The sequence below is a fragment of the Neocloeon triangulifer genome, unplaced genomic scaffold, assembly GCF_031216515.1.
Source record: "Neocloeon triangulifer isolate White Clay Creek 2 clone unplaced genomic scaffold, ASM3121651v1 ptg000006l, whole genome shotgun sequence".
In the NCBI taxonomy this organism is placed as follows: Eukaryota; Metazoa; Arthropoda; class Insecta; order Ephemeroptera; family Baetidae; genus Neocloeon; species Neocloeon triangulifer.
Window position 1 is genome coordinate 2830314 of NW_026775549.1, and position 25999 is coordinate 2856312.

General features: G+C 34.8%; 5 protein-coding genes across 5 annotated transcripts in view; 1 reads left to right on the forward strand and 4 right to left on the reverse strand.

Annotated features, from left to right (window-relative positions):
- Positions 1–25999, forward strand: part of LOC132194290 (barrier-to-autointegration factor) — a 295962-nt gene that overhangs the window by 238509 nt on the left and 31454 nt on the right. The gene's annotated exons all lie outside the window — the stretch shown is intronic.
- LOC132194292 (uncharacterized) lies at positions 5431–6339 on the reverse strand. Its single transcript, XM_059615465.1, has 2 exons — positions 6206–6339; positions 5431–5991 (listed from the first exon to the last, which is right to left on the reverse strand). The coding sequence occupies exons 1-2, from the start codon at positions 6299–6301 to the stop codon at positions 5743–5745; spliced, it is 345 nt and encodes a 114-aa protein (XP_059471448.1). The 5' UTR covers positions 6302–6339; the 3' UTR covers positions 5431–5742.
- LOC132194232 (galactose-specific lectin nattectin-like) lies at positions 12736–14063 on the reverse strand. The gene is made up of 5 exons (XM_059615389.1): positions 13909–14063; positions 13625–13664; positions 13508–13560; positions 13342–13453; positions 12736–13288 (listed from the first exon to the last, which is right to left on the reverse strand). The coding sequence occupies exons 1-5, from the start codon at positions 13999–14001 to the stop codon at positions 13062–13064; spliced, it is 525 nt and encodes a 174-aa protein (XP_059471372.1). The 5' UTR covers positions 14002–14063; the 3' UTR covers positions 12736–13061.
- On the reverse strand, positions 14973–15949 carry LOC132194253 (uncharacterized). Its single transcript, XM_059615415.1, has 5 exons — positions 15795–15949; positions 15616–15652; positions 15505–15557; positions 15337–15448; positions 14973–15280 (listed from the first exon to the last, which is right to left on the reverse strand). Exons 1-5 carry the CDS (start codon positions 15885–15887, stop codon positions 15054–15056), a joined length of 522 nt encoding a protein of 173 aa, XP_059471398.1. The 5' UTR covers positions 15888–15949; the 3' UTR covers positions 14973–15053.
- On the reverse strand, positions 16289–18407 carry LOC132194252 (macrophage mannose receptor 1-like). The gene is made up of 9 exons (XM_059615414.1): positions 18248–18407; positions 17692–17734; positions 17570–17622; positions 17393–17504; positions 17105–17319; positions 17000–17039; positions 16871–16923; positions 16687–16798; positions 16289–16633 (listed from the first exon to the last, which is right to left on the reverse strand). Exons 1-9 carry the CDS (start codon positions 18332–18334, stop codon positions 16380–16382), a joined length of 969 nt encoding a protein of 322 aa, XP_059471397.1. The 5' UTR covers positions 18335–18407; the 3' UTR covers positions 16289–16379.

A 25999-nucleotide genomic window follows, 5' to 3' on the forward strand; every position in this document is an offset into this window, starting at 1 on the left:
TCAAGTTTTCATTTTTACCAGTAAATATGATATTTAAAAAATCATTTTATTAGTTATTTTTTTTTACATTACGAGCTTAAAAACAGGAACATTATTTCCATTTTATATAGCCAATGATTCGTCAGCTTTAAATAATGAGATATCTGATATACGAACAGAATTCTCTGGCTTCAATGTATCTTTTACATAATAAGAAAAAATCAAATAATCTCTATTATAGAAAGGAATTAAGAGATACTACCTTCATATATTACATTTTGTAATCATGATTAATGACTGAGTTGAATGGAGAGTAAATAAATAATTCTGTACTTATAGAACAAGTCTAGCCCACATTTCCCATGATCAAAGTAAATTTTGAAAAAATCGTTAATGTTGATATAACTTTTATCCACTAATAATAATTAAAAAATAAAAATATGAAAAATGTTTTTATTATTTAGTGTTTAATTACCTAAAATAAAATAGTAATAATTAAAATATTAATAAAAATAATAAACTACTACACGTATTTTAAGTAGAATATCCTACCTGGTTTCACAAAAGCAAAGGGTGTCAAGTAGTGTGGCCAGAAGTCAATGACTGGTGTGTGAGTGTATGCGTGGAGAGGAGCCGGTCGGTGTCGTGGTGCTGGATGTGCTCCGACGGCCGCTCCACCGGCTACTGCACCCGGACCATTCTCAAACAATTTTACTATGACCTGGCACATTCATCCCCCTCCCTCACTGCACTCGCGTCGCCGTGCACACCGACCGACCGAGCGAGCAGTGCAATTTTTTATTTTTCGCGTAATGCTCGGTGCAGTACTTGACGTCTGAGTGCGCGGCGGCGGCGGCGGCGGCGGCCAACAGCCGTCGCGCCTGTCTGTTGTGCAGCCAGCCAGCCAGTCCCCACCCAAGCTGCTGCACATGGTGCTCGCTCGGTGCTCCTCTTGTTGCCAGGTGCAGCACCGGGGTCCCGATCGATGCCCTAAATCAGCCCCTGGGGCCCCCCGAAGCATTATAATTTTTTCGCTTTTTTTCGCGTTTTGCGCCGATTGCGGCTCGATGGGGCTGGAGAAGCAAGGGCAGCGAAGTCTCTCTATATAAATTTCTGCTTCTTTTGGTTTGTGGGCCGCCAGACGTCTGGTAACCATGGGCAACCGGAGCGGTGTATGTAGTGCCTAGAGTGCTCTCCTCCGCTCTGAATCGAAAGCAAAAAAGTATTAACTCATTGTCTAGTCGGTTTGTCATTAAATATTCGCCAGCCCTAGGCTTTTTTCTCCTTTTTTTTCATTATTTATGTGCGGAATAAAGGCGAAGGAATCGCCGCCCGCCCGACTAATGCGCTACGTGACGAGACACTGCACGGCAAATATGTGTTTTTCATGTAAATACTCGCCCTTTTGGCGCTAAATAAACGGCGCGCCGCGAGACAATTGCCTCGCTCGCATTTCGCCAACGACGAGAGAAGACCTATATGCAGACACTGCTGTATTGTTTCGACTTTTTGAAATATTGAGACGTTCTGCGCCAGGCGATACATTAAGTAAGGCAATTTATACTGAGAGGTGTTTGTCATTTTCTTTCGTCTATGTTATTTATTTCTCTAAAACAAAGCACACGCCCGGGACCGTTATGATATAAAATTGCTCTGTGCGTACAGCGATAGCTTAAGAATAATGGCGAATCTTGGTATAAACGCGAAATAAACATCGACCGAGAGGGAAAATTCGCGACAGCAAAATGCTATTATATATTTAGAATTAAATTGGCTCAGACACTTTTAATCATAAAAATTTGCTTTAATTTAAAGTTAAAAATATTAAGTCATTATCTTATGTTTAATTAAAATTACTTTTATTTGCATTTAATTTCAAATTTTTTGCTGTAAAAAACTAAATTTTTATTTTTAATTACATAAGAGTTTTAAACTAATTTTAAAATTTAAAATTTTATGTTTACAATATATCTTCTTTTGTTGAATAAGATTAAAATAATTAATTATTTTTACTAATGCTTTTATATAAGGTGACATCAGAGAGACGTGCATGATTATCCATAAATAGAGATTTTCAAATCAATCTTTCTTTTTGAAGCATAAAATTTTTCGTTTAAAAATTTGATTAAATTGAGAATAGAAAATAAATGAATAAAGATATTATATTATCGTGAAATTCAGTAATCGGTGTTTTACAAAAGAATGTTTAACAATTAAAACATTTATAGAACATAAGATTGTTTATTGTCCAGCGGCATCCATATATAAACACTTATTCATTTGTTGAAATATTATACAAAAATAGTGATTCATAAGTAATATCAAACAATTTTGTCCAGCAGAATCATTGACAAAAATATAAATTAGTAATCAATGAATTTCACATCATACTGTATATCAGAATTATTCTATCAGTATATGTTGCGCTTCCAAAAAATTATAAAATTTTAAAGCAAAATTTAATAGCATGGATTTATTAACCTATCACGAGTCTCAATAGAATCGCATTTAAACTCTTTAATAACCTCATCAGACAGTGATAAATCCTGGTTTGAACTGAATTAAAAAGTTTGACGTTAAAGATTTCCGTTAATCCCTGCAGAAAATTGCACTTCAATCACTTGTGTGGAGAAAAAAGCAGTCGCCGAGTATGGAGGAGGAAAAGTTTATTAGGGCAATAAATAATCGGAAGAGGAGCTGAATCGCCGTAAATTTATATAACAAAGCAATTATCTTGCATCTCATTTATCTTGCCGCCGTAAACTTTGATTCTTGGCGCAGAAGAAGTGGTGCGCGCTTTGTTTGCTGTAACGCTCTTTTTTTCCGGCGCGCTCTCTTTTCCGAAGTGAACTCGAGAGAGTAATCGCCGCAAATCCAGCAGTTCCAGCACCGAGCACATAATACACACACTCGACGAGGCACCGCGGCGCAGATTTTTAACTTGACACTTTGCAGCAAAAGACTCTCGAGACGACGACGCCGACGCCGCTCTCGGCTGATATTCCATCAAATAACGCTGCAGTAATGTGGTTTTTCTCAATATTGTCTGCAAACTTCTTTCAAGTTCCATCAGAGAACAAGAGAAAGAAAAAATAAAAGAAAGAGAGATTAAAGTGGTGCCGCTTTTGCACGCCGTCAATAACGCCGCGGCAGACGGCTAAATTTGAACGGCAAAAACTGCGATAAAAGCGGAAAACGACTTGTCCCATTTTTTTCCTTTGCGAGTGTGTTCATCCAATTTAAGCTCTTCAGTGGATCACAACAGACTTTTTCCCCCCGGAGAGCAAATTTTTTTTTTAATATTTTTTAACATTTAAATCCGTTTTCTGCTACTGCTTTGCGCCATCGTTTCAGCCATTGCAGGGCAAATGTGATTTAATTCGAGTCCGGGCAAAAAGTGCCGCCGGAGATAAAAGCAGCCCTACACTGCTGGTGGCGCAAAGTGCGAGACGGGCTCTTTCTCTCTCTCTTGTTTGAGAAACATCAAGCACCTCATTGAAGAGCAGCGACTTTTGGCAACTTTTTTATCCTCCGGCACTCCCTTTGCGCCGACGTGTTTGCCGAAATTGCCACCTTTGACACGCAGCGAAAAGGCAAATTCAAAAGCACTCACCAAAAGTGCGAAGTGCAAAGCGGAGGTCGGGGCGCATTATCTGCCTTGTGTGTATGTGTGTGTTGGCTCCAAATGAGAATCACTCAAAAAGATTGCTGCTGCACGTTTACACGCGGCACTAATGAAGTGAGCCAATCGAGTGCACGGCAAATATTTTGCATTTATTCACACACCAACCTCGCTCAATTAACGCGATTAATTTTGCATCGTATTGCATGCTTTTTATTTATTTTTTTTCCAAAAAGTGGCTAAATAAAATTATCTGATTCTAAGAAATAAAGGCAGTTTTTTAGTCTGGAAAAAAAACTGAACACAGAGGAAACAAATGAATTCGAGCATTTAATCGATTTAATCGAAAAATCGAGTGTTGGACTAAAGGTACAACACCACAATACAGATTTTCATACAACTTACAAGATCCACCGCAGTAAGCCTAGTTTTTTTTTTTAGTTTTTTTTTCAACTTTATTTTGTGTATTATCCAAAATAATTTATCACATTGTAATAAATAGAAAGCTTCTTTAATTTTTAAATTGATTTTCAGAAGCGCATACAATAATAATTAAACTACATAACATTTTTTTTTATTTCAATCAAATAGATAATCATTGCATATTTAATCAATTATTTATTCCAATCGCCAATATTTGTATTTGTTTCACTATTGTACAATTAACATATTATTGCACATCATAAAATGAAGAATGGTAATTTTTAAATTCAATTCAAAACAGGCATTAATGATTAGCCGTAAAAGTTAAAAGTTACGGCCTTTAATATACTTTGAAAAGCTTTGAAAATAGCTCAACATTTATTATGGGTTGGGAATTTGCTTTAAAGTTCCTTCTTTAGTACAGAATTTCTGTAAAACAAGACAAAGTACGAGATTTGCGCTGAATCTCAAGACTCGCTAGGAGACGCATCAAAGAGAAAAACGCCTAATTTCCCCTTTTGTTCAAGACAAAGAAAGTGCAAAGAAAGCTGAAAAATTCAAATTTGTCGGCAGCTCTCACTCTCGGGGTCTCCATCACCGGCTGTGCGAAAGCAGATTTGGCCCAAAAGACTTTCTCGAATTGGAAAGACGGGGACGCAAAAAAAGAGAGAGACGTTTTCGCAGCGGTGGCGGCGGCAGCCAGCAAAAGGAAAAGCAGCCGTCGTCGGTATGCGACCAAAGAACAAAGAGGAAAAAACTCGGGCGCGCCAGGAAAATGCGAGAGAGAGTTATTTGAACTTGACAAAGCGAAGCAAAAAGCCGTGGAAAAGGAGCCAAAGAGCGTTTCTCTTGTCGCGAAGAGTTATTTCAACAAAAGCTCTGCAGCATCGGCTCCATGAGATTTGTTTTGTCTTCTGGGCATTCCTTCCGCCTTTGCAGGTGCAACACAATCGTCGTTAATTAAGCATTGTGCATACACCGCTGATTCAACAACCATAATCTCTGCGCAAGTTTTATTCAAATTGAAATTTATTTGGGGTTTTATGCTTGAATTAGCACCAAAAATTTAATCAATTAATTTAATTTTTTAATTCGATCTTAAGATTTAATGCTTTTGTTCAGTGCCATCAAATAATTTGAACTGCATAACATTACATTAATTGTATAAAACCATAATCACAATTTTTTTTTATAAATCTGTAAAAGTAATGCTTGGGCCTTTTTGTCAAACAATTAAATGTTTCCCCCCAACAATTGTTTGCCCTTCCAATGATTAATCTTTGTAACGATTCGGACAAATGAACAACAATATACAATATCCATAACTAGTTGTTATTTATTTATTTGCAATTCTTTTGCAGTACCAGTTTTTTGGAATAGTTTAAATTGATTAAATTCAATAGCAATTATTCAAGTAATGAGTTTTATTTGTTTTAAACAGTACAAACAATATAAGTTCTGTGATAATACCGAATTCATAAAGCCAATAAAAATGGCTCAACATCGACACTCACACAATTCTCAGTCACTGCATACAAATTGAAATTAATACAGATTTTTATATTGACTTTTTTCAAATGAAACATCTGGAATTTCTTGACGACTTTACCACAAAAGAGGCTCATGGAAAAAATATATGTATGCTCTAAAATATGAAAGAGTTGTCAAATTTGCAATTTTTTTTCTTTTTTTTCACTCAAGGCATGTGATTGTTCTGGTCAACATTTGTCGCATGGAATGCATGGGGGTTGGTTAATGCAATTACTAAGGCAAGCCCAGTACTCATCCATTTTAGGCCCATAGATGATGATGGATGCCACGGCAGGCACTGCGACGGTATCCCCACAATTATTTTTGTCAGCGCATCCGCACCCTCCACGGAGATTTGCTTTTGGAGGTTCAAGAGATTCAAGCTGCTCTTCTTTGTTGATGGTCTGTGCTTCTTCTGCAGGTTCTGATGTTGATCTCTAAAAATAATAATTAAGAGACCACACAAAAATTGATTTAAATTGCTGTTTTGTATAAAAAAATTATTTAAAAAATATGTCTTTATTTTTAAAAATGAATTTTGATAAGGAGAATTTTCCCAATTTTTTTTCTTAATAAATATTTTATTCTTACAATTGAACATAAAACTGAATAATTAATTAAGTAAAAATAATATGTCTAATTTTTACTTACTCGGAGACGATAGATCATTCCTGTAGATAGATCCAAAACTGCTGCCTGTGAAACTGTGAAGAGGATGGCGGACAAAAAGATCAACTCTGAACGCATTTTGCTTTTTTTTTTCTTCTTCTTGTTCTTGAGCTGGAATTGCTACTGGATTATGAGGCTGAGCGTAGAGAATTTATAGTCAGAAATTTATCAGCTTGAACTTGTGTCTGACGCAATATCTAATTGATTGTCTTGGATAGATTATTATTTTTTCTAAAGAAAAACAAACTGCAAGTTGTACGTGCCTGGCAATGAGTTCATTCGCAATCCCAAGTACACAAAAATCTGATTACAATTAAAATGACGCACCACTATCTTGTTTAACAATTAAGTCTATAATCTGTTTGTTGGTAAAAGCAAATGCGAGTGTCAAAAAAGAAGTTCAAAAGATATTTTTACAAGATTTCAAAATATCAACCAACAATACAACCAGAATAAAAATAAAGTTCAATTCGTTTGAGAAAATATCACGCACAAAATAATTGAATTACATTTATTGCTAAGACAAATGTGTGTTTCATCTCTTGGTTTGTCTATATAATTGAATAAACGTTTAAGTGTATACAAAAGTAAAACTAAACTAATAAATTGTGAATACTACATAAATCTCTTTAATTTGTTAATTTTTTTTCTTAGCAGTTATGTTATGAAGAAAATTTAATTTAGCTGTATTTCAATAATATTTTTTTTTTTTAAAGCAACTCAAGAAAAACAAGCCGAAACAAATAAAATGAAAATTGAGCCAGAAATGAGTTTTTCAAAAATTTTTCATTCAAAAATTTTCCATTGAAGCAGTTAAAAAAAAAACATTTCTTTTTATAAAACCCCGTCTTTTACCGTCAAAAGTCGCTCTTAATTAAAATGAAAAAAATGTACTACGATGGTTAGATGAATGCATTTTTTTTTATTATCTTCCGGTAGGGCGTCTCGTGGCATTCGGACAAATAAACAAGCAGACCTCCGCCAGTGCCGCCTTCCATTCATTCATTCATTCTCGGCGCGGCTGATGCATCGCCGGCAGGGTCACGAGGTCGTCGTGGCTCCTTCTGCTCTTCCCGAGCGTGGAGAACACCGCGGACTTTGAACCTTTCCTCAGCTCGCATCAGTCACTCGCCCAGACTCTACACAACACACCGCATGGGAAAACAGATTTTCTCCTTAATTAATTTCGTCGTCGCCGCGTTTATTGTGCTTTTCACACCCATCAATCAAGTGCGCGGCTTCGACGCTCGTTTTAGAGAAGAGAAATTGTTCAAATTATTATAGCGCACACTGAGGATAATGGAAATCAAATTATTATAAAATTTTCAAAAAAAAATTAAAAATTCTTATGCTTGCAAAATTATTAATTGCAACAAAAATTCTTTTAAAAAGTCAGTATATTGTAGATTAGGATATATTGTTTTCTTTAAAAAAAGGATAAACAACCCAAAACACCCATCAAGAAAATCTCATTTTTCAATCCTACAAAATGCAAATTAATTGAAAATTTTAAATAATTGGGCTTTTTTGATTAGTTCATTATTATACTTTAATCACCAACCAACATTGCGGTGTAACCAAATTCAAATAAGATGTGAAGATAAATAATATGATTTATTTACCTAATTTTAATAATCTGTAACAAAAAAAAATTATTATAATATTATTTTCCTCATCTTGAAAGGGGGTTTAAATTAATTATTTCATTGAAAGTCTCACTGTGGTGGATGGGTTCTTTTTGATCTTGTCAGAATAATAATTTTGCCTTTTTTTTGCATTTTAGAGATAATTAAACGTCCAATAATAAATCATCTGATTCTTTTTCCATCTGATGAAAATAACCATTTCAATCTATAGCCGTTTTTTGAATGTGCTTTAGCGGCAAAATAATTCAATTAAGCGTCCGTCCAGATCGAAGCTGAAACGCCGACATGCACCTTGCAGAGCCCCAGCAAAAGTGGCCGCGCTTTAATCCACAACGAGCGGCGGCTTCAACCGACGCGCATATAAATAAATTAATCCAGGAAAGAGAAGTGCAGCTGAAATGCTTCAAAGGGCCGTTTGCTGCTGCTGATTTTCTCCATTACCCGCAAGTCTGTCTGGCATCGTGTATGTGTTGCGGCGAACGGAAATGGACTGGCGAATGAATGCCATAACTGTGCGAGCGAGTCTGGTGCTGATATGCTGCTGGAAAATAATAATCATCATCATCAGCCTCTGTGTTACCAACACCGACGGACCGCCTCGGGAATCGTATCTTTTTTCCTCTCGCCGGTGTTTTATTTTGTGCTAATAATATTTACAACGAGCCATCCTCCGCGCGCGAGTTCATTCAAAACGCCTGAAAGCATCAAACACACAAACATACTCACTCAAATTAAACAAATTAACCGGCAGGCCTCAATTATTCCGCTCGAAGGTTATTCTTCGGCGGCTCTCATTAGGACCAATTTATTATTGCAAAATTAATTGTTGCTCTAATTTGTGCCTGGCAGTCATTCCTGGAAATGCTCTTTGGAATACCGTTTCATGATCTCCGCCACTGAACCTTTTTTTCGCAATAACACTCGCGCGCCTTCTTTTTCCGAGGCGTGGATTTATTGTGGGAACGCTTTTGACGGACTTGGCAATCAATCTCCAAAACTCGTCATTAAGCGAGATTAAAAAACCTATATTATTATATTTCGTATTATTTATTAAAATGAAAATTTTCCCATGGCTGAAAGTCTGATTAGGCACACAAATTATATAATCACCGACTTTATTCACTTTTCCCATTTGAGACATAAATTTTATAGCTGATTTTCAGAATTACGGCTTTCGAGCACGCGAAACTCGAGAGCGTTCAACTCGCAAATTTAATCGCTGTGTTCGCAGACGCTATTTTTTTAGTTGTATCATTTTTTTTTTCATTCCGTATCAATTTTCATACAAAAATCGTGGGCAGATCAGTTGGTTCTTTATATTTTTATCGTCATACAGAGTGTACTCGGCACAAAACTTTTTAGGCCAATTATTTTAGCAGTCGTGTAATTTGGCGATAGAGAATCTGGCTGGGTATTTCATCAGAGGTCACCTTTAGTGCGTGTTTGTTGTTTGGATTTTCACCAACTGAATGAGCGAGGAAAGGACAGACACGTGCGGTCTGCCGACTGATTTAGTTTAGTTTTACTGGTTAGTTTTCATAGTCAAACACATATGTAGAATTTATGATTTGTTGGTATTTCAAAGGTATTTTTTGTAGCAAAATTGTAAATATACATATTTTTAAAATTAATTCAAGCACTACTAAAAAAGGTGGAAATAGAGCCAAGCAAAATGAAGATAAATAACGTCATTTTTTTATTTATTCTTTAGAACGGAAACATTGCATGTAAAAAATAGCATGACATTCCTTGTTTGAATAAAAAAAATTTATTTTTCAAATAAATTTACAGTATCTATTTGACTTCTAGTATCTATAGTTATAATAATAGTGGAACTATAAATTTTTAAACTTGCAACAAAGTTATTACTTTAAATTATTTTATCTTTATTAAAAGCATTATTGAATTTGTTTTAATTTTAAAATTATAAAATATGGAATATACTTATAAAAGTTTATTGATTTAGAATGTTGCTCATAAATATAGATTTATCAGCATTTATCAGGGCCAGATGTCGAAGTAACATAAGTTCAAAAATGTTTAGAGTAACAATAAAAACCAAAATATTGACTGCAATATTATTTTAATGTGTATAAATGAAAATGAAATATAATGCGATATAAATTAAGAGAATATGCTAATTAACGTACCTGACAGTGTGCTTTACAATGTGGCTGCAAAATAACTGTGCAAAAGCAATGGTAGCAGGAGTAAATGATTTACGGACGTTACCACATTGTTTTGAATTCCAATATCTGATGGCCTTTGTATCACACACAGCAAAACTAATGATTCATTAATTCAAATTATAGATGCCGGTGATCGCGGCGCGAAAAGCAAACAAGTCATTCTGCACGCGGCATACGCGATGGAAAAGTTGCAAATTAAATTGCCCAGCGAGTGGCGGACATGGAACGTTTGACCGCTAATGGCTCCGAATTCCACATAGGCAATCAAATCAGGCTTATGCATAGAGCGCGATATGCGAAATGAATTTTGATGGAACGAAATGTGCTGGATTGAATGGCGTGAATATGATAATGAACGGACGGCGTAAGGGATTTGGGCAAACACTGGAAAATTCAGTTTGCAAATTCATTTCAACGCAAAATTTATTTTGGAACTATAAACATTTTTTGCATAATTTGATTTATTTTTGACAAAAGTTGTACAAACAATTCAAATCACTGACTAAAAAATAAAGCATCTAATTTTTTACAAACAATGGCAAAAAAGTAAATTGATGAAAAAATAGACTAAATCTTAAAAATGACACAACAAACATTTTCAATATTTATTTTGCTAAATAATTATATTTTATTAGGTAATAATTCAAGTTAAAAGTAATTAATAAGAAGTCCAATCGGCAAGATTTATGCTGCAGCTCATTATCATAAGCCGCCTATTTTTCTGCAATGGATTATAAATTATTCCCCTAAAAAAAATTAAAATAATCTGTTGTACAATGCCGTATTATTATTTTTTTTTTTTAAATATTAAATTTTAAAGATTCACGCATTTAAACTATTCATTTTTTTTATACAAAAACAACAACAATTAAATATTTGGAATTATAATCTTTGTTTAAATACAAGCTTTCCATTTCATATTTGAGCGTCAGAAGATAAAGTTGCATTATTTCAAAACGTTGCATAGAATTTTGTAAACATTTTATGAACACTCTTCTCACACCATTAAGTTATGAGTCAACGTTTCACACGCCATATTAAAAAGTGACAATTTTTCAAAGTTGAGCACCACTTAATTTTTTACGGCTCAAGCAACAGCAGCCGCCGCCTCCATTAAACTAAAATCTACAACCCCACGGCGGCTTCCGTAATTAACCCCGCGCCGCGCAAAAGAGCAGCGAGTGCATCTGTTTATTTTTGCGGCGGCGGGCCATATAACGGGCAGACAAAGAGAGCCAGACACATTATTTCTGCCAGTTTGGCGAACTTCCCCGTCAGCACCCTTGTTTGATTGCGCATTGCGATATTGGAACGGCCGACAGAGATAGCAGCCGAAGAGCAATTATTACAGCAACAACAACGGCTCTTTTTTTCATTTTATGTACCATCGGCCGCAGCTATTAGACAGTCGACCCCGCTATTATTGCAACCAGGAAAACAGGATGCAAAACTATCATCCGTCTCTTGGTCGTCTGGCTCAGGTATATAAAATGTTATTATCTCAACACGACGAGTTCCGAGGACAAATAAAAACTCTTACAATTTGTAGCGAGACAAAATAAACTGAAATTTTGCTTTTAAATTATGCAGAGAAAATTATAATATCTGCCATTTTGTATAAAATAATTAAATTCTTATTTGTCTATAGGTGTTCATTATGGACAAAATATGACAAAAGTCTTAGATGTTTATGAAAAATTTCGATTTTCTTATGTAAATGAGTGCGTTTGACCCTATATTATTTATATCTATTATTTTTCGTAATGGTTGGTTTTAAACATAAGTCGATAATTATTACACTTCAAACATTGAAAGAAAAACTAGTCAATTTTAGCGAGTTTGCTTTAAAATTGGTTCGGCCAGGGTATTCAGATTTGTTATGACATAAGATTTAACATATAATAACAATAAAAACTCTAGAAATAACCACAACATCAAATATCATACAGAAATTCTGAAAATCATACAAAAAATTAGATCTTGAAAAAATTATAATTTTTCTTAATACTTTCAAATTAGTTTATTTTATTTTTATCTATGGCAGTCTCTTTTTTTTAATTTTAACAAAAAATCATTAAAATTAATAGTGAAATAAAAAGCAAACCTAAAGATTTTACATTTCAAAAATTTGGTAAAAAATTTGCGGTAATTTTGCGTGTGGAGCATAACATAAAAATAATACGCATCGCCACCACCGCGCCATAAAGATAAGTTTCGTACAATGAGCATGTAATATGCATTAGCGCCGAGTTATTGCTTCTTTTTCGCTCACCTCTTTGCTCCTCCACCTGCCCTCTCTCGTTTTGCAAAGTGCAGCTGTTTTCGGCCACGCAGCTGCCGCCCCGTTGCACTCTCTGCTCCCGTTTTCTCATACGTCTCTCTTTCTCTCTCCTTGTGTGTTTAATAAAATAATTCGGGAATTATGCACGGCCATGCAAATTCATGGCAGCTTGTGCAGTGTAACGGAAAAGGATTAACTTATTTACGATACAGGAACGTGGTGCCTTTGCACGGCGAAAACTAAATAAATACACACACTGCACTTTTATTATTGCTCCCTTCGTCTGCTCCCTCAGCAACTGTTGCGAGCAAGAAATGCTAATTTTATTCAGCGAGTCAATTTGTCAAAATTTTGAATCGTGTATTACCACGGAGGGTTGAAAAAAAATGACTAGAATGCGTTTAATCAATAAGAAGTCTAATTTTTAGTTCTGAACCTTACAAAATTTATGACAGTTACAAACAAGGATGATTATGCTTTAAAATTTGTTTGACAGATGCATAATTTTTTGCTCAAAATTTTACTTTAAAATAGTTATAATTGAAAATTTGAAGAAATCATAATAAAAAAGTTTGCTGTTTTTTTTTAACAAGATTTTAAGTTATTATTGTCCAATCATATAAACGAAAAGATTGTTTGTGGTACTTATTTATAAAGGAAAAGAAAAAACGGAGTAAAATTAAAGCTCCATATTATGCAACGTGTCGGAACTGCCGGAAAATTTATTCAATATATTCGCAAACGGTCCTCCTGCGCACACTGCAAGGGCAGTCGCCCAGTCCACCCTTGCGAAGGGTGATGCACGACGGCTCCTTGTCATTGACGTTTTTCGGTTGGCCAGAGAGCCAAAGGGACTCATTCAGAGCATTTCCGTTTGACCAAAAGAATTTTCCAGGTTTGCGACCCTTGTCTGATCCGCTGGTCCAAAAGCGGGCAGTTTCATTTTTAACTAAAATCATTTAAATTGAGAAAATAAAAATTTTTCTTTTACAAATAACTTGCATTTATCAAGTGCTTCTTCAAAAATAACATCCGTCTTCAACTTGGTGTCCGTTGTGGCCAATTCGAGTCCGAGCCCCTTGCAATACTGACGAGCTTCATCCCATGTCAAATACTAGAAATCAATTTCTCTTTTCAAAGAAAAAGTACTTTCAAGATTTAATTTTACTTGAGTCGTAAACAAGTAGGTGCCAGTTTCCGTAACACCGATGTTTAGTCGATCTGAAATTATTTTTTGATTGAAATAATTATTTTTTGCAATATCATAGAGCGTTCTAAAAATTACCATAAACTTTAACGCAGTTGCTAATCATCAATTCCACTACCTGTAATACATTCAAAGATACATTCAAAGATCGTTTTATTGTAACAAACACAAGTCAATATCATTTCCATGATCATCTCCTCGAGTGACAACGTCTTCAAACAAAATCATTTGTATTGATAATTAATTTTTTACAATTAATTATCAGAAGTATTGATTTAAATAAATGCTCCTCTCAATTGTTTATATTTCATTACTAAATAATTACGAAATCATTTTATATAAAAATATTCAGAAATGCTTACCGCGCCAATTGCACTATCGGCTTTTCCATTTCCAGGAAGGAAACCCGCTATACAAATACAAAGTATGATCAATGTTGCGCCTTTGGTCTTCATTTTGCTGCTGGTCGTTCTGCAAACCCTTAGCAACTAATTCGAATGTTCACCAAGCAGCAATAATAAATTTTGACCTAACGATGATAACCTCTTGATATCCAGAAATAGTGACATGATATCGACGATAGGTTAAGGACGTTGGGTCTTTTAAGCCTCTCGAATTTTATAAGAGGTCTACTTATATGTAAATCATAAAAAGTAAAAAAAATATTACATTTTGCAAATTTTAATTCAGTGTAAACTGTGCTGTTCTTTTCAGAGAGTTCTTTTCAATTTGTTTAGTTGTGACGCATGTAAGACGTTTAAACTCTCTATTTTAAATTATATTCTTTAAATATTAAATATACATTACAATTCTGCAAATTTACTAAATATTTTGTTTAAACCTGTTTAATTAATGTTTCATTTTTCGGATTATTTAAAAATTAATAATTTTTCAGGTTATTTCAAAATTATTTTTATAAAATATCTTTATTAAATTTTGTTTTGATTATATTAAAATAATTTTTTTTGAATACAAAATTTTATTTAAATTCCTGTGGGCTCTTCACGGCACGACACTTTAATGAAAATACATTCATTTCGGGAAAATCATTTTGAGGAAGTTGATAAACTCAATAAAATGTTATGGTAAAAAATATCTTAATAGCTTCAGAATAGCTTGATTATATAATAACATCATTCAAAAAAATCTTAATATTAATCGATTGAAGTTATAATGAAAAATACAAAAGTGCAGTCCAAATTTATAATTTAATAAAACAATTAGAGCAAAGATCATCTGTTTCATGTTTCATAGATCCACGCCTGAATGTTTGATCCTGAAAAACCACAAAAAAAATTGCTTAGGTACTATCTGGAAAAAATATGAGAGATGAAAGTTAAGTAAGGTAATTGATGAATTTTTATGTGAACAATTGAAAAGGGTAAAAATAGTAAAGGTTGCAAAAAATTAGGCCAGTATTAAAATATTTAATAAAAAACTGTAGTAAATTTATTATATTCGAATTATTTATTTTTAGTTTTCGTCACTCAGAAAGATGTTGACCATATTAATCTAGAAGTTCGCAAACGGTCCTCCTGCGCACACTGCAAGGGCAGTCGCCCAGCCCACCCTTGCGAAGGGTGATGCACGACGGCTCCTTGTCATTGACGTTTTTCGGTTGGTCAGCAAGCCAAAGGGACTGGTCTAGGGCGTTTCCATTAGACCAAAAGAATTTGCCAGGTTTGCGGCCCTTGTCTGATCCGCTGGTCCAAAAGCGAGCCGTTTCGTTTTTAACTAAAAAAAAACATTTAAATTGAGAAAATAAAATTTTACTCTTATAAATAACTTGCATTTATCAGGTGTTTCTTCAAAAATAACCTTTGTTTTCAGTTTGGTGTCCGTTGTGGCCAACTGGAGGCCGAGACCCTTGCAATATTTATCAGCATCGGCCCATGTCAAGTACTAAAAATTTTTTCAGTAATATTTAAATTAACGCCTGCAAGGTTTATTGTATATACTTGAGAAGTGTACAAGTAAGTGCCGGTCTCCGCGTAAACAATGTTCAGACGATCTAGAATTGTGTTGGAAGGAAATGAGTTTCATGAATTTAATTAATTTCTGCAAATTACCATACAAAATTATACATTTGTCCAGCCTAAAAGATTCCTGCAACCAAGTGAACAAATTAATTATTTCTTTTTGCCTCAAAGAAGTTATAGTATAATTCAAAATTGTGTTATAATAATTACTTTGAATTTTACTGTGAAATAAATTTATAAATAAATAAAAAATGTTAAATCAATCTTACTGCCCCAGTTTCTTTTTTGGCACTTCCAATTTGAGAAAAGAATCCTGCGATGCCGATGAAAAGGAAGATCAATGTTGTGCCTTTGGACTTCATGTTGCTGCCGTTCGTTCTGCAAACCCGTAGCAACTAAATTCGCACGACTGCCAAGTAAGATAAGTAAATAACAAGCAAAAAATTTGACCTTTTTTAACGATAACCCGCTCTTCATATATCTATAGTTATATAAAGGAAAAAGTGAAAGATTTTGTCAACTGACGTATTACTGCGTTTTATACCATTAATTTGCCCTTCCAAATTAAAAAAAAAAATGCTATTATTTTCAGTAAATTGGATAATATATAGTCACATAATGAGATACCTAATTATAGAAGCCTTGCAACTATAATTAATCAAATGAACCTTTTTTAATTGCTTAATTACATAATTATTTTCTTTAAATTAACAACAAAAATATATAAATATCATGCAAGGTATTTAAATAAAAAGGAAAGTCATTAAATAAAGAACATAAATCCTTTATTTAATTTTTATTTTTACAAAACGCGGATTAAACATAATTGCTTTTAAATTTTGAGTTCACTTTTATTATTGAATGAGCTCGCAAACGGATTTTCCTTGAGTGCCCCACATGCGGTCTCCAAGTCCTCCCCTCTTCAGGACGACGCCCGAAACTGACTTTTTCTTGGCGTTTTTTGGCTCGCCCGGCAGCCAAAGGGACGAATCAACTGTCTTTGGATTTTCCTCCAAGTCATCGAATTCAAGAGCAGTTAACCAAATGTACTCGCCATTTTTGCGATCCTTGTTAATGCCGCTCGTCCATACGTAAGTCTCATTGTTAACTAGACATCAAAATCATTTATCAATTAAAAATTTTTATTAAAAAAAAACTGACGCCTGCGGGCTGCCTCTTGGAAAACCAAATCAGCTTCCTGCTGATTATCGATGGTGACCAACCGCATACCAAGATCATTGCAGTACCGACGAGCCTCATTCCAAGTTGTAGACTATATGAGAAGATTTTAAGCAAATAAAAAATAATATTATTTTAATGTATTTGAAATTTAATTTTTTTTTACTTCCGAGTTGAATTTGTAAACACCTGTCTCCAGAACCGCAATATTCATTTTGTCTAAAAAGCAAAAAAAAAAAAAAAAAAATAGATTTCATTTTTATTTTTTATGATAATATAAAATATTAAGTTTTACCAAGCACGTTTTCACAAGTTTTAGGGCCTGAAGTTTGAGGCTGAAATTATAAATTATGGCAAAAAATATTAAAAATAATGAGGTTTATTTTTTCGTTTTATATACCAATTCGCAAATAGACTTCCTTGCATCAGCACACCGACAGTCACCCAGACCATTTCTTCGCACCGTGACGCATGAAGCTTCTTCTTCGCCTACATGTACTGGTTCACCCCGGAGCCATTGGGATTCGTCCACAGGACTTCCATTAGCCCAAATGAAGTCGCCAGGTTTGCGACCTTTGTCAGTTCCGCTCGTCCAGAATCGAACAGTTTCGTCATCTAAATTTGCATGGATGCAAAGGGATACAAAAAATTAGGAAAATGAAATAAATTAATCAATGAATCGGCCAACTTCTGCGGTTTGCTTCAAAATAAACAATGTCTGCTTCTTTCTTTGTGTCAGTCGATGCCAATTCCAGACCAAGTTTTTTGCAGAGCTGATCAGCAGCGTCCCAAGGGTAGAACTTTTGACAAATTTTGCGGAGTGAAAAATCAAATAATTACGAATAATTATCTATTTGCTGTTTACCTTCTTGGTGAACAAGTACACGCCAGTCTCTAAAGGAGCCATGTTTAGGGTATCTAAAAGTTGTTTTAGTATTTTTGGTACTTTAACTTAAGTTTTTATTATAATATATAATATTTTTTTACCATAAACTTTTTGACAAGTGGTACTCAAAGGAGAGTCTGTCGGCTGTAATTTTCAAAAAACTAGTGTCACTAAAAATTTAATTTGTTATTTTTCTTAATAACCGGAAAAAAATTAAACCTAGGTCAAAAATCATTGTGAAAGAAAACAAACTTTTGCTAATTTTTTTTCCAAAGCAAAGAGATCAGGCTTTTTCTTTGTTGAAAATTTGTTTTTAATCAAAGGCAAAACGGCTTCACCAGTTTCGGTCACGGTCTGCGACCCTTTTTTTCATGAGCAAAACGAGGAAAAAGCTCGATCTCTTCACTTCCATGATCATCCTTTGGAGCGTCAATTTCTTCAGACAATTTTTTTATTATTAAAGTAAATACAACTAAAAAATGATATTGTTTTATTTCATGATTTGTAAAAAATAAACATAGAGAGGATAAGCTCATTGACCTCATTGTTTTCTCGAAATGATTATTAATGGAACGCTTCATAAAGCAATTATGAGATCTGTTTGAAATTCTAAATTGGGCAATAAATTAGATTAATTATAATATAATAAATTCTTACATTTGCAGCGGCAGTGCCTCCATTTTTGGAGAAGAGACTTGCTATGCCGAAGCAAAGAATGGCCAGTTTGGCCCCAGTGGACTTCATATTTTGCCGTTCGCTATGCGTGTCCTTAGCAACTGAATTCACACATACCCAATTGAGGAGTTTATATAATGTTGGCATAATACTGAGTACGACGTCAACAGATAACCTCTCATGGCACCACAAAATATTGACGACATTGGCAAGAAAAAAATTATTAGAATTTTTTTTTCCTTATTATATAATGAAAAATATGTATATTTTTGTGTATTTTCAGCATTGTACATAAATAATCGACTCCTTGTATGTTTTTGTAAGGCATTAATAAAACAATTTGAACCATTAAATAATTATCTCACGTACGCACAATTAAATTTTGCGTTCACCTGTCGCTCCTCTCTGAATCAGCAAAAAGTGTAAGAAATTGCAGCTCCCGCAAAAGTGTAAAGCTGAGAGCAGCAACTGGAAGAATTTCTCAGCAAGTTCAGTGACACCGAAATTTGCACACACAAAAAACGCGAGCCGAATTTTATGAATTATTTAACGAGTATTAGAGCCGCAGTTTTTTTTCACATTTTGCGCCAAACAAGAAGGAAAAAGGGCCACCTGCGTGTCTTTGTTTTGTAAATACACTTTAGGCCGGGCATATTATTTCGGCCCTCTTCTCATTACGGCAGCGTGCGGGTAAAACAAAACTGCTTTCCCTGTTTCGGAGACGCTTTTCTCGGAATTGGGGCGGCGAGTTTTGAATTTGGCGTGCCGGTCCGACATCACTAGAAAGAGACTTGTATAATTTCTATTTAATAACAAAGCAACTGCGCACAGATGCATTACAAAAGCCATCTGTGCAGAGATAGGATATGTAATGCGCCTCCGCCGTTATTATTTATTTATGCAAACGCTTTTCGCCAAATTGTGGCGTGATGCGTGCCGATTAAATTTTAAACACGAGACGCACACAATGCCACAACAACTGTTCTCATAAAAAAACCGCATCAAATGCGTGATACGCACTTCACGCACGCATCAATAAGTAATATTTAGTCATTTTAGATGAAAAATTAAGCTGTGTGGTACGAACTTAGAAAAAGAAAAAAAATAACCTCCTCTCTAATTATGATCCAATTATTAAGCGCGGATCAATAAAATATATAATCAGATTGCACTTAATGCATGAGTCAGAAATTTAATTGTATTAAATACTCAATTTATTAATGGTAAATTTTGAAATATCAGGCAGTTGTTGAAATTTATATTTTATTCTTAATTTTCAATTAAATTGTGCCTATAAAGTTAAAAAATAGAATTGAACTGAATATCTGTGCTTTTAAATACAGTGCCTTAATTATCAATTAACTGCACAGTCTCATGATTGCATAAACATAGCTATCATTATTTTAGCAATAGACTAACTGGAAATTTACAAATTAATATCCAGCGATGAGGGTGGGAGGGTAATTGCTCCGCTCTAGTTGCGCTCATGAGCAGGTACGAGCCATTCGAAATGCAATATGAGGCGAAATAATTAATGGGCAGTTGGATTTTAATCGGGCCCACACACACCCATGGACTGGTCACGTGTTTCCATAGGTCCCTTATGTGCGAGAATTAGTAATAATTAGACTCGCGCATGTTTTCATGATGACAGCTTTTTCCAGGAATTAAACGGAGCCATTTTCCTGGCCGCTTCATCCACAAAATAGAGATTTAGTATATATTTCACGCGTAATACAAACTCAATTGCCTACATGCGGAATCAACGCTGGCAATGAAAGTATAATAACTGGAAAAATGGCTGCGTGCAAAGCGCGCTCTCAGAAACAAATTTTCATTCCGCGTGTCCTACCTGGTATTTTATTGAGATGTTTTTTTCCCTTTTTACCTTCTGTACGTCCTATACGCGGAAAGCACTTTTTCCCACAATGAAATCTGTGTGCTGAGAAATTAATTCAATCGCAGTTTATGATGGCTTATAGGTCATCGGTTTACACAATTTTTTTGCATGAAACGAGCGAGGCACGAACTTTCCTCGTGGATTATCACAACTCGTGTATAAACACACTGATAATTTTGCGGAAAACTCTGTGGGCAGCTTGTTTTTGCCACAATTACATCAGCCAAAATATATTTAAAGGGGAAAATGACAGCATTTAAAAAAAAAATTAATTAATAATCCAGCAAAAAAATTGTCTCGTCAGCATTGTCAGCATGTGCCCTTTTTTATTGTTTATAGGTGCGCAATGTAACTTTATAATTATTATTATTTTTTTTCTAATATTTTTTATATTTTTAGTTTGTAAGATTCCTATAATTTAATCAAGGTTTGCCTATTTTTCACGTATGGTGTATTTTTACTTTTTTTTATAATTTTTTTACTGTACCATTTAATTAAAGTAGCCTCTGCTTCACACAAAGTGACACATTATTTTGTCAAAAAAATTACGTCAACTTATTTAAAACTTGAATCCTCTATATTGGACTTGCAGTAATTCAAATAATTATTTTCTTTTCGTCAGCTTTATTTATTTGTTTAATTAATTATTCTCCAACATATATGTATATGTCAATCAAGAATTCATAAAACTTTTCTGTATATCTCTTTAAAAGCAATTTAACTACACAAAAATGTGATGAAGTCTATTTAACTATTTTGGCTACATGGCTCAATATCCAATTAAATATGTTACTTTTCCTCCATTGATAACTACATAATAAGAGAGGGATTAAAATTTTTGTCACAGATTTTGTAAAATTATTCAAACTGAATAGCTACAATATAATTAGAACTGTTCATTTTGTGTTTCTGTCTTTGTATTTTTTTATGTATTTTTCTCTCTTGTAATATTTATTTATCGAATGTATGGATGATGTATTTGGTCAGAGAATGCCCGGTGATGCATTAATAAACACAATTTGAAACTAATTATTTGCTGATCAAAGGCAACTCGTTTCAAATGCGGAAAAACGTCAAATTTCAATAAATCGAAATTTCGGGCTTAATAAGCAAATTTGAAAAGTTGATAATCAGCTATTTCTGCGATCGCACACACAATGGTCATTACTGGTTTGATTCTCGCTCACTCTATAGAGAGAGAGAGGGGGGTTTAATGCGGCCGCGGCAATTATGATCCTTAATTAATGAGGCACGTCGTTTTGTTGCTGGTGCGGCCACGCTATTGTGCGTTAATAATTAATTCTGCCCACGCGAACGGCCAATTGCCGAACGAGCAAATCGGGCAAATGCTCGCAAAACTTCAAACAATTCCCGCCTGATTAGAATTTGCATGCGTGTGCGGCGGCGGCGGCGTCGACGAGATAATAAAGTTTCACCTTCGAAATAATAAACAGAGGCGCCCGCCGACAGTATAAAGGGGATAATCGGCGCGCGTACGAAATTTACGATTATTTATTGTTGCCGCCGCCGCCGCCGAGCATCCTCCCTGCGTTTTTAAGCGAGAAGAAGTTTTGGCACGGCAGATGTCTAGACTAGATACAACCCAATTAGCCGCAATATAAGAATAAAAGTGCCGAACCGCAGGCGTATTGAGTCAAGATAAACCTTTGAAATCGATGCTCGTTTTTGCAATGGGCCGCCCAGAGTTGTAAAGTGCTTAACATGCAAATCGCGACTCGTCACTCAAGCGATGCATAATTTAATTACGGCAGATGTGCAATTGAAAAATTATTCGGCTGGAAAAACATCGAATGTGTTGAGCTTGAACAGCCAGACAAAAATTAAATTAGGTGGCGCCTGGATTCCTTTCACGCTCGATTATTTTGTATCATTTATTAATTTAATAATCTGAGAAAGTGTAAATAAGTCATCATTATCAATTTACTAATATTAAATAGATCAATTTTACGTTGGTTAAATGTTATAATTTCTCAAAGTAATCAGGATCACCTTGCCTAGGTCATTAGAGTGTGAAATTATTTTCTTTAGAATTTGAAAAATCTAAAGCATATTATTGATTACTGCGGCCGTATTCCTTTTCATGTAAATATTCTCATTTGGCATGTTGGTTTTCTTTCCTAGAAACGGGCTGAACAAAAATAAAATGTTTCTATAATATCAGTTTTTTTTGTAACACTGATCGCTCTGCATATTAAAAAAAAAAAATCTAAAAAAAGGGCTCGAAGAAAAGATTTAAAATTAAATTTAAATTACTATATAAATCTTGACAAAAGGCGCAATCCCGTTCACCAAGAGATTCATATAATTAAAAAATTAAAAAAAAATAATAATAATTTTCATACGAGTGAGCTAATTGCGATACTTTTTAAGACCTATTTGCAATATTATATTTTTTTTCTAATTAACAAATACTCACGCTTATTGCTCATTTTCATGTCAGATTACGATTTAAAAATTGACATCCTTAATTTTATCATCATTACATAATATTATGCCAACACAATTTTTGGTCTATTAAACTTGCACTTGCAAAATATTCCATTTAAAATCTAGATGTGCAATTTACGCAAACTCTACTATTTGAATGTTTGAAAGCCTTTTTATCACATAATGAGACAATAATTAATTAAAACAGTTATAGCTAATAAAATATTAGTTACTAAAAATCTTGATAAGTTAGAGTTCACAAACTCTTTACGAGATGCGGAATGTCTGCACTTTGTACATTACTTGCACGTGTTGAGAGACTGAATATATCATTTAAAATGCAAATGAATCTCAACTTTTGAAATGAGGGAGGAGAAGCGAGCGTGTCTAAATGTTTAATGAGATTAACAAAGTTAAGAGCAAAGTTTTTAATCTCTCAACATTGACTGTCAGAATGTTCGAAGATGAGGTGCGCAGGGGGAGCGGACCGCGTTCCCTGATTAATTTATATTTCGGCGCGGTCTTGGGCACCTCAATTTTACGGCCGAGAGTTTTAATTAAAAATCCACCGAATTAAGCCCCCTTTTAATTAATTAGGCGAATGCTGCGAAAAGAGAGAGGAGAGAGGGACAAAAAAAGGTGCAGGTTTTTGAAAGCAGAGCAAATTTTCCCTTGCCTCGCTCTCCTCATCTCAATTAGCTACTTGTTGAACATTGTGTGCACTCCTTCTTCTTCGTCGTCGTCTTCTTGCTCAAGTCCTCTTTTTATGACGCTGCTTTTTATATCATCCTCTTGTGTGAGACATTTTTTCATGGTTCGTTTTGTCATAAAGATGAAGCAGAAAGGTAAAGTGCCATAATACAAGAGAGAGAGAGAGAAAGAGCTTTCATAGCGGCGCAAGAGCTGCTTCTGGATGGATGCTGTTTTATCCTGGGCGGTCCATTCAACCGAAAAAAGCAAGCACCGGCGTTGACGACAAGAGCACCACCAGAGACCATGTACTTGTCGTTTTTTTACCGTCGTGTTTTACCTTTTCCTCCGGCGGCGAGTGCAAAATTAATTTATTCACGTGTATATACTCCTGTTATTTCGCACACACGCCAAAGAGAGCAATCATTAAAATATCTAATCCCGCAGCCATTTTTGAGCCACTTTAATCCGCTCTTTGTGCGTTCGGCCGATTGAGGGAGAGACTCGTCGGTGGAATTGAAAAGTCGACTGCTTTTGCACGCCGCGTGCGCAAATAATAAAAAAGCGGCAGGTGATTTTTCGATTTTGCTCTTTGCACGACATTTCCAATGAACAGTTACCCACACACCTGCAAGCAATTGCGAATTAATTCAGTTTCGCTGTGCAATCACGAAAGAGCGATTGCCATCGCGATCGATCGTAAAACACATTGAATTAGACAGGGAGATTACCACTGGTGAAATCTAACGCTGTAATTCTCTGCCGCCAAAAGGATAAACCCTTTTTGCAACTGTTGAAAAATGAGTGATTTTTTTTTGCGACCAGGCTGGTTTAAGTAATAAATTGTTATATAATTGAGTTGTATAGAAAAATATACAGGCATCTGTTCAAAACAAGCATTAATTTTACTGAAGCCCGGCAAATCTATTTCCATAACAAATTTTACAGATTATTATAGGATTAATTCCATCCCAGCTGTCACATGAAAGATTGAAAAAAAAACTCATGATTTTTGTGTAGAACTGATACATACACTGAACATTATTATTTTGGTTAGTAAAAAAATGTATTTAAAACACTTACACGGATTGTTGGCTTGTATTAAATCTCAGCGTAAAACGCATAATTACAGGATGAATTATGGGAAACAACACAAGTTATTTTGTAAAAATTTCATCTTTGTATATTCTGTGTGTGATTTAATTACGATGGGTTAATCACTATTCTTGCAATATCATTACTTTAAAAATGAATTTATTTTAAATAAATTAAAAATTTTACTACTGTAATGCCCGCACTCCTGATCATCTTGGTCATCATCTATAATTGGAGTTATAATTAAATTAATCCATTTGCCAAATTGACTATGTATCAAAATCCCAACCTGGTCACAGCTACATTAACTCTTTATATAATTTTAAATTAGCCTGAGTAAGGCTAGGCTTCCAGATTGCCCTAATTATTTTTGTTCAATATTGGCCAAGAAATTATAAAGTAATTATGTAAGGAAGGATTATTTTGTCAAAGCAGATAACAATGTATTACAAGAAAAAAATAAAACTAAATTTATTTACCACAATGAAGTAAAAATAATGCGTAATTTATTAATTAAAATGAAATTGTAATGAATGAAACAAAAGTTGTACCCAGACAGTTTTAATAAATAAAAAAATACAAAAAAAATGTAGGTGAAATTTTAATTGTTTTTAATATTTTATTATAATGCGTTTTAGTAATTTTAAGAATATTTGATCAGTCTAAAAGTCATACTCAGCTCATTAACTAGATATAATTAAAATTATATAATATAAGATTATTATTTCCCAATTTTTCATTTCATATGCAGCCATTTCATAAAAACTTACTTTCCAAACGACATTCCAGATCCAAAAATTTCATGGATGGGGTGAGAAGGGTGAGCAGTGAGCATTTATCCAAATCTACGGTCCGGATAATCTGGCTTTGGGAATATAAAAAAAAATAACCATAGGATCAACGTGGGCCGATCGGCCCGAGAAAGGAAGATAGAAAAGCACCACCTTATGGGCGCAGGGAGGTTCTTCCCACGCACTGATTTCGCACAATTGCGCACCCGTTCCTCGGAACGGCCAATTGCGGAGGCCAAACTGTGCAAGAGAGAGAGAGAGAGAGGCGCACATTGATCGCAGCTCTCTCGGGGGCTGCTGGTGGTCCATCCTGCGGCGGGAGAGCTCACAAGAGAGATATTATTCAATGTACAAATATGAGGACCGTTGTGCAAAGGTCGATCGATGGGTTTTATATCGAGCGAGATAGCTGGCTGCTGTGTGTGCCTCGCTCTCTCTCGCTCTGTCTCGCCACCTCTCCTATGCCAGACGTCTGGCAAGTTGCGCGCACCAGCAGGGGTGAGAAAAAGCAGCTCCATGCCCGCCCGCCCGCTCGCCCGCCCTGGCTGCCTCTGCATCTACTTAACTTTTTGCCAGAGCACCACCACCAGCCACTATCTGCATGTGTTTTATGAGACAAGAATATACACGGAGACGACGACTACACCGCGTGTACCGAGAAAATGGCCCATTATGTTGTACTGCAGTTTACCAAGGGGGATAAAAACTCGCGCTTCAAATTTTATATTAATGTCTTCCCATTGTGCAGAAATGAGATTGATTCCATTCCATGCATTGACTAAATTGAATTAAAAGAAGTCGCGATGATTA

Excerpts from the sequence above, each read along its gene's own strand:
- LOC132194292 (XM_059615465.1), bottom strand. The coding sequence starts at position 6,301 with ATGCGTTCAGAGTTGATCTTTTTGTCCGCCATCCTCTTCACAGTTTCA. Across the intron at positions 5,992-6,205 it reads GAATGATCTATCGTCTCCGA|AGATCAACATCAGAACCTGC; the intron begins GTAAGTAAAAAT and ends TATTATTTTTAG.
- LOC132194232 (XM_059615389.1), bottom strand. The coding sequence starts at position 14,001 with ATGAAGACCAAAGGCGCAACATTGATCATACTTTGTATTTGTATAGCG. Across the intron at positions 13,454-13,507 it reads CCTACTTGTTTACGACTCAA|TATTTGACATGGGATGAAGC; the intron begins GTAAAATTAAAT and ends ATTGATTTCTAG. Across the intron at positions 13,289-13,341 it reads TGAAGAAGCACTTGATAAAT|TTAAAAATGAAACTGCCCGC; the intron begins GCAAGTTATTTG and ends AAATGATTTTAG.
- LOC132194253 (XM_059615415.1), bottom strand. The coding sequence starts at position 15,887 with ATGAAGTCCAAAGGCACAACATTGATCTTCCTTTTCATCGGCATCGCA. Across the intron at positions 15,558-15,615 it reads CAAATGTATAATTTTGTATG|ATCGTCTGAACATTGTTTAC; the intron begins GTAATTTGCAGA and ends ACACAATTCTAG. Across the intron at positions 15,281-15,336 it reads TGAAGAAACACCTGATAAAT|TTAAAAACGAAACGGCTCGC; the intron begins GCAAGTTATTTA and ends GTTTTTTTTTAG.
- LOC132194252 (XM_059615414.1), bottom strand. The coding sequence starts at position 18,334 with ATGAAGTCCACTGGGGCCAAACTGGCCATTCTTTGCTTCGGCATAGCA. Across the intron at positions 17,505-17,569 it reads TGTACTTGTTCACCAAGAAG|TTCTACCCTTGGGACGCTGC; the intron begins GTAAACAGCAAA and ends ATTTGTCAAAAG. Across the intron at positions 17,040-17,104 it reads GGAAGTCTATTTGCGAATTG|CCTCAAACTTCAGGCCCTAA; the intron begins GTATATAAAACG and ends TTATAATTTCAG.